We start from the raw sequence: 8,202 nt of genomic DNA, 5'->3' as shown, positions 1-8,202 counted from the left end.
ATTTCATGTCATCCTTCATTCCGTTACATTGCATGTTTTCCTTCCATTTTTACGTGTCTGTTTTTCATTAACCCTCCCATGAGTATCACGAACTTAAGTGAGTTTGCTTAAGTGAGGCGGCAATTTAATATACGAGCCATGTCATGACAAAACCAACATAATGGGTTTGCGACCAGCATGGATTCAGACCAGCCTGCGCATCCGCGCAGTCTGATCAAGATCCATGATGTTCGCTATCAGTTTCTCTACTTGTAAAAGGGTTGGTAAGCGAACAGCATGGATCCTGATCAGACTGCACGGATGCGCAGACTGGTCTGGATCCATGCTGGTCGCAAACCCACTATGTTGGTTTTGTCATGACACGGCTCATACATGTATTATTACAGTCCCTTTATGGTTGTTACGTCAACTCATGCTTCGGCGGGAATCTGATATAACTTTATTGGCGATCTGATTGTTCAGAGAATCTTTGTCTTAGCGGAAATATAAAATATATCATTACAATCCTTTTATAGTTGTATCGTGACTTTAAGCTTGAGCGGAAATCTGTTGTATACTATGTAATAGACTGAAAACCGAATGGTTGGACAGAATTTGAGAAAGCACTTCCTATTAAGAGTGTTAAATATCAGAACAAGATAAGAAATCTGTGTGAGACATATAAATTAAAAAATGATGAATTTTCGCTTTTGTTTAAGAATCCGAATACTAAATGCGGTAAATACTCACACAAACTACGATGAAATATTACAAGTCCATTTAAAAGATGTACATATCGAATTTTACAGTCAGTTAATGTACATTTCAATTCATTATTAAAAAATAAGTAAGCATCACGTATAAATTAGTAAATCAGTATATAGATAATTAAGCAAATTGTTTATTCTTGTTGCATGTATATATAAAATTAGATTATAACAAAATGCACGTGTATTTACGTGCAAATGTACAAATATAGAGAGAAATCACAGCAATGCATGTATATGAATTATCAATATTTTAAAAGAAATCCCAAGAAGGATGTATAAATGTAATAATATAACATTTATCAAAATTAAGCATCCATGTTCATAACTAAAAGCAGCATACCCTTATATTTGTGTTATTTTTTAAATAATATAAAAAAAATCAAATGAGTAAAATTGTTGTCAAGTGTACAAATCAACTGTTAAATCTAGCCTTGGACGGAGTAGTATAAAAACAATACATTTATCTTACTCTGTTATTAAAGGGGTTAAAATAGTAAATTCTGACATATTTGGCATGCTGCTTTCAAAGTTTCATCTGGATTATAATATATATGTGTTCAGGTTTCATTTGTTAAAGATTTATTTTACTCATCTTGGGACGTGTCATTTAATGGTAAATTGTTTCACTGGAATTTATGTAATTCTGCACAATTCCCATCCTTGCACTGTATACCGGAGTTAAAAAACAAGTATTTAAATATTGTAAAAAATCAAAATTATGTGACAGTACTATAATAGTAATTCAGGATTTTAGAAAATTCTACAGGAATAAAAGAAATATGTAGAAAAACAACTTTAGATTGAATCATACCTTTCATATGTCTTTGAAGTCCAGATGCATGTAGCTAAGTAATGAAGACTCCTAAGCTATGTAATTCCCAAAAAAGTTAATGTTAAAAGTGCCACTTCAATTATCTAACAAGTACGTTAATATAAGATGTTCAAACAACTCAAAAAAATCAATTATAGTCTTAAAAATATCCGGGATACTCATGCACTCACGTCATTAATACTCGTTAATAACAAAACTATAAGGAGCAGATATCCAAATAGTGTACGTGTGTACATATTGGTAGATTAAAAGAATACACAACCCTTAAACTTCAAACATTATTTGCTATCATATGATGTTTCGGTAAATAGACTTTAAAATCAATTTGAAAAGGTTATAATAACAATTAAGAGTGTTATGCATACATTTAAACGTGCCAATTTGCATATTCGTATAGTCTCTATGTACATTAAGCCTAGGCGGTTCAACCCTCCTAGACTTATACTTATGCAACATCTAATTTTACACGAAGGGGAACGCCCACTGTTTTGGTGTTTGGTATATACCTATAGCTAAAATAATCATTACGTAAAAAAACTTAAAAAATGAGATCAAGATCAACAAGGCAAAGGCGAAGTTCACAGAATGCAGCCCCGACACATTACAGTCACAACAGCAGGGCACCCAGAAGGCACCGAACCAAAACCGGGACAGGGTACAACACAAACAAAAAGCCTGCACCTATCAGTATCCTTAGCAAATAATTAATCACCATTACCATAACATCATACCATAGCTTTCTTTTTTAAGTACAGTACTTTATATCGCATAAGATAATGATGTGAAATGTCCTAATTTCATTAGTGATGTGTTAAATTTTTTGAGGTTATTGATATATTGTAAGCCGATTAAATGTTGCATCCCTAACTATTTTTGTAATGTTAATTTCCCCATAGGCCAATTGGAGTTATTATTACTGTTAATTCAAGTGCATCATGTGACTAAAAAGTGTGTACTTTTACATAATTATGTACTATATATTGTCATAGTAAAAATCTGAAAAATCTATTTCTGTTATTCACAAACCTTATATAATATACTTTATCTCTCATAAACAGATGCAGTCTCATCTTTCATTTTCTATTCTTGTTTCAATAGCTTTAAATCTCCCCTTTCATGAAATTGTATGCATGTATTTATAGATATTTTAAATTGTATTGGAAGTACTTGAATGGTGTTCTTTAAAGGAATGCGTGTCAATGCAAACATCATCATTTCAGTTTATCATATACATGTTGTTTTACATAGTTAATCTATACATTAATATTTATTAACAGCAAACTTATAATATAATATACAATTTCATACCGTGACTAACGGAATTGATATTTTCATAATTTAACAAAATTATCATAGAGCATTACACGTTTTACTATGCGCATTATACTAGACCTACTAGCTATGCTCTTATATAAACTAGTATTTTATTTACAAAAAGAAAAATTCTACAAGCAGTTCTCTTGAATTCACTTATGGCTTGTTGAAACAACACTAAGAGTAAGTGATTGGCCTTTGTTACGAAAACAGAGCTAGACAATTCTCGCAGTCTGGCCTGGCTCCATATATACTGTTTGTAGAGCATTTTAATGTGCAGTTTTATAACATTATAATCCCTTAAACTTTGAATGGGCTGTTCAAAATTCAAGCTGGGCAAATCCAGTACATGTACACAAATTCAACAAATATCTATGTCATTATGACAATCACCGTCCCTCTAGCTTCGACTACTTTATTTCTTGATTTTTAAACTAATTTGTTCATTTATCTAAATCCATTCAAATATACGTATATAATCCCGGCTAGAAATCTTGGCTTCTGAGACGAAGAACTTGTTTGTAAATTTCTGAAAACGAATTGCCATCGGATTTTCAACTCCATCCTTCTCTGTCAGAATGATTTTTACTCTCTGTCCGTCTTCGTTGAATTGGTGTATATTCGATGAATGCTTGCAGCAAACAAAAATGTTACCGTCGGCGTCGATGTCGATTCCGGTAGGTTGCTTCAAGTCTGAGGAAGTGTAAGACTGGAGCAGACGGCCATCTAGGGAGAATAGTTCTACCTTGTGCTTATCTGGGTCAGTCACGACAAGACCACTTGAACAAGCTTTTATGTAGCACGGAGCATTAGAAGCAGGTACTCCGTGTTCTTTAAACTTTAAGAAACTTGTCTCCCTTGCTTCTTTGTCACAAACGGCAATCCCAGAGTTAGACAAAAGATACAGGCAGTTATCAGAATACGACAAACTGTGATTGATCCTATTGGTACTTACATAATTGCCTTCTCGGATTGTGTTTCCTTTTAAGTGGAGGAACTGTAACCCTGAGGCGCTTGGAAATGTTACTGCAAACGTCTGTTCATCGATCATGGCAAAGTCACTCGGTTTACTCTTCAAAACGAGATTATGAAGAATTCTTCCATTTTCTGTAAACAATTTCATCTTGAAATTGTCACAGTCTGCTAATAATAATTTTCCATCATTTAAGTAAACGCCGCCAACTATTCCACAGCGCCCTCTATCCCCCGCGATCCACACTCGCAATCTTTTCACTTCTTTAACAGACTTCCTATCTGAAAACTGATTTTCATCGATCATCAATTGCGCCTTTTGCTTTGTCCGTTTAATATTTATATTCCCAAAGTGTTTTGCATTCTTAAGAACATTTTCTATGACATGGTCAACATGGAAGTCGTAGTCCACGTGCTGCAATTTGGATTTATTCTCACGCAAGGCTCTTTCGTAAATGTGACACTCACTAGACACTTTATCTATCAGACTTATCATATGTGATTCGCTCCCAGCATGTTTGACTGTCTCCACTAATTTAAAGGCGTTAGTTATTTGTTTTCCTAAGTTTTCGCATTCTTCAGTCAATGTCCGTAGTTGTTCCATTTCAGCATTGTGGAATTTATCGAAATCCTCAAGTAGTTTTGCTTCAAGTTTTCGAAGATCTTCTTCGAACCCTTCTCGAATGGTTTTAACTTTGTCAATGATAGACTGACGCCTTGATTCTAAATCTTCTATTATCATTCTCCTGCTCTCTATTAATGCGTTTGCAGAGTCTTCAAAGTCAGCTAAAACTCCGATAAGATGTGGCAGTCCTTTTTTCCCCTTTAAAGTCGCAAATTGTTCTTTCACTGTTGCTGTTTGCAAACATTTCCGGTGTGTTGTGACCATGCATTTTCCGCAACATGATACTCTGTGGTCATTGCAAAAATGTGTCACTTTCTCGTTGTGCTCTGCACATGGCTCGAAGTTCGGGACTGCCATTTCCGGATTCCGTGCAATCTCTTTTACAGCTATAACATCATGATTTTTGAATATTTTAAATCCAGCGTGTACCGTTTTGCACACGTTACAGTGGTATTCGCTACATTCTCTACACCACCACGTGGCGAGTGTATTCTCACCGCGTCTCGCGCATGGGTCGCAATCTACCTCCTCTCTCTGAACAGCAAGAATCGTGCTATATGCATGCAAAAAATGGTTTGTCGGGAACAGAGACGCCCATTTTTCAAAGCCGACGTTATTTTCAGGTGGTAGTGTTTTTCTTTTACAAACCGGACATGGAAATGAGGTAGGAGTGATATCGGCTTTAATGTCATCCCGAACGAAGTCGTTGATGTGTTGTTGGAGACATTTCTTACATACATTATGAAGGCACGGTAATGTTTTCGGCGTCATCATATGGTCCAGACATACTGGGCACTGAAAAGTTTCTACAGGTGACGAAGAACGGGATCCCTGCCATTCATTCCTGAAGCGAAGATTAAAGCTGTCCGTTGTAAGAGAACCAAAATTAGAAACGACATCATCGGATTTGAAATTTGGTTTTTGACTGGATCCAGAGCTTGATGACAGCGTTGGACTCGGTGATGTAAGATCCATCGTCAAGAAATCTAATCGTGGTGGCCTTGATCTTCTATCCGCTTCCATTGTTGCTTGTTTTCTTTTTTTAAATATTCCAAATGTTTCCTCTAATTTAAATGACAACTACATTTTACCTGGTGTAGCAACAAAAAATCTTTCTATGAACATAGTCATTTCAGGTTTCCATTATATATCACTCTATCAATTCCATTTTATACAATTATATCTTTTTGATTTTAATCTAAAGTTTTTATAACACAAGTTACATTTAACAAAAAGAAATGTTTCAGGTTGTCATTGTCTATAGAAAATAAGTGAAGTAAAACATTTAAATACCGAATGTGTAAAGACAATGAAGAATTGGCCGAACTCCAAAGCCTATGACGTGCTCAATTTCATACTTGTTAATTAATAACCAAATGACCGTGTTCTGGTGTTACTTTTCATTTTGCATACTTTTATACTAATCCTTGTTCCACTTTCGTATCAATGTATCGGACAAAAATCCGGAAAGGGTGTGATTCTTTGAAAGCAAGGAGTACAAAAAAATTATATCGTACATGCTCAGATTATAACCTTCCGTTTAGGTGACTTATAGGTCCTCTGGGCCGGTGTTTATCTTTCTATATTTTTGTGTATGTATATACATGAAACACATGTCACTATAATAAAGAATTTGCTTACTTACTTACTTACTTATTACAAGAAAATTGCAGATTCGGTTCAAGTCTGTTCATGAGAAATAATGGAGGTCTCGTTGTCTTTAGCTCAAGTGTGTGATAAAAAAAACCTGTGCAAATGAATTATATCATTGTGATAACCACTTTTATTTCACACCTTATAAAACCAATTAACTTTCAGCGTTTGCACAACGTGATATCAAATAGAAATCATTATTGCATACAATCCTATTAGGTAGCTTTCATTTCAGAGTTAAAACAAACAAAAGCACCTGTATCAAATAAATATCATCCAATACCATGTACTCGGATTTCAAGTTTCAGTAATCGTCGGAACAAACGGTACACATTCCTATATTTTGTTTGTTTGGGTTTTACGTCACACCGGCACAGTATAGGTCATTCGGCAACGTTCCAGCTTTTACTGGTGGAAGAAGACCTTCCGTGCACTATTTCAGGCACGAACGGACATCTAAGTAGAACCACCGACGTTCCGTAAGCTAGCTGGATAGCTTCCTCACATGAAAGAATCCAAAGTCCCTGTCGGGATTCGAAACCACAACGGTGAGGGGATAGTCCTATATACTACATTTACCGATACATGTGTACGGTAAATAGTTTGGGTTACAAAGGATGAGTTTTAGCAGACTCGACAACAATGTACTCCAACTGCCTAAGTCTTCTTTGCGTAACAAAAGCTCAACCATGTATTTTTAGCTCGATTATTCGATAGGAATAAGTACAGCTATTGTAGTCACCCGAGCGTCGGCGTCACCACTTACGTTAAACTTTTTGTAATACCTCAAATATGGCTTTGAAACCTTGCACACTTGTTCACTATCATGACCCCAACCTGTAGACAGGAGGAGATAATTGTATCAAGAATTTTGACAGAATTATGCCCCTTTTTCACTTTAGAATTCACGTTAAAGTTTTTGTAATACCACAAATATTTTCAAAGTCCATTGACACATGGCTTTGAACCTTTGCACACTTGTTCAACATCATGATCTCAACATGTAGGAGGAGGTAACTTTATCAAGCATTTTGACAGAATTATGCCCCTTTTTCGACTTTTTTACGTTAAAGTTTGCATACCACCTCAGATATTTTCATACACTATTGACATCTGGCTTTGAAACAAGTTGAAATTTTATACTCTTCTTTGAGAGCATAATAGGCCTATATCTGTAACATTGATCTAAAGGAAAATTTGGCCATTTTGTTAACTTTTTTTTACATTATCAAGGCTCTTTTACTATCAAGCACTAAGAATAGTCGAGCGTTGCTGTCCTACCGATAGCTCTTGTTTATATTTATTCGACATCCGGTACGGTGCAAAACGGTTGCAACTCCTTATCTACAGATATATCAACTCCGCACCAAACGCTCAAAATGAAAGCCGTTTTAACTGTGTGGTGTTCATCTAAGGTCAGAATATACATGCGAGTTGAGAATTTTTACATGTTCGATTTCATAGGAAAACTTATTTCAGTCATAATTATATTGCTTTACCATTTTGATAAAATTCAATAGAAGATGCAGCAGGTTAATTCCAGCAAAAGAATGTATATGCATACAAGTCAGAATGTCACGTGTTAAAATGCTTTAGCTTAAACGCACTGAAGTGCAAATTTAATCAAAGGGAGACAACAACGCCGAGTACTATAACGTCATGTAATTCAAGTTTAATGTAGTCTTGTTGTAGTTTTCTGTTGTTTGTTTTTGGTACTCTAAATCCGGCAACTGTTTTTGTTTTTAATTGTTTCAATCTGATGAAAGGACAGTGTAAAGTTGTAATAAAAGGCAAATTCTTCAAAATTTACATTAATGGAACCATATGAAGAATAACAATTGTCTCCCCTGGACGTTTTCATTCTGTCTCGTATCCTGTCATTTATAACTACAATTACTTCTATTATTCACAGACATGAATCTGTCTGCTAGAAGCATGAGCTCTCAGAAGTGTCCCAGATGCTGCCACACAATCACATAACTCTCTTTAGCCTTGCATAACTAATTATTGCAACTGGTTAATCCATTCTTATGTCAATAAATAGATCAAATAACTCC

The 8,202-nt window shown here is 35.1% G+C and overlaps 1 protein-coding gene across 1 annotated transcript; it reads right to left on the bottom strand.

Moving 5' to 3' along the window:
- Window positions 1–1,934: 1,934 nt before the first annotated feature.
- Window positions 1,935–5,738, bottom strand: LOC132753349 (tripartite motif-containing protein 3-like). Its single transcript, XM_060743801.1, has one exon. The coding sequence runs from the start codon at window positions 5,513–5,515 to the stop codon at window positions 3,347–3,349; it is 2,169 nt and encodes a 722-aa protein (XP_060599784.1). The 5' UTR covers window positions 5,516–5,738; the 3' UTR covers window positions 1,935–3,346.
- Between the last annotated feature and the right edge of the window lie 2,464 nt (window positions 5,739–8,202).

Source organism: Ruditapes philippinarum, unplaced genomic scaffold (assembly GCF_026571515.1).
Source record: "Ruditapes philippinarum isolate M1 unplaced genomic scaffold, ASM2657151v2 ctg2047_1_1_1_1, whole genome shotgun sequence".
Taxonomy (NCBI): Eukaryota; Metazoa; Mollusca; class Bivalvia; order Venerida; family Veneridae; genus Ruditapes; species Ruditapes philippinarum.
The sequence above is the reverse complement of the archived record's forward strand: the minus strand, read 5'-3'. Positions and strand labels throughout refer to the sequence as shown.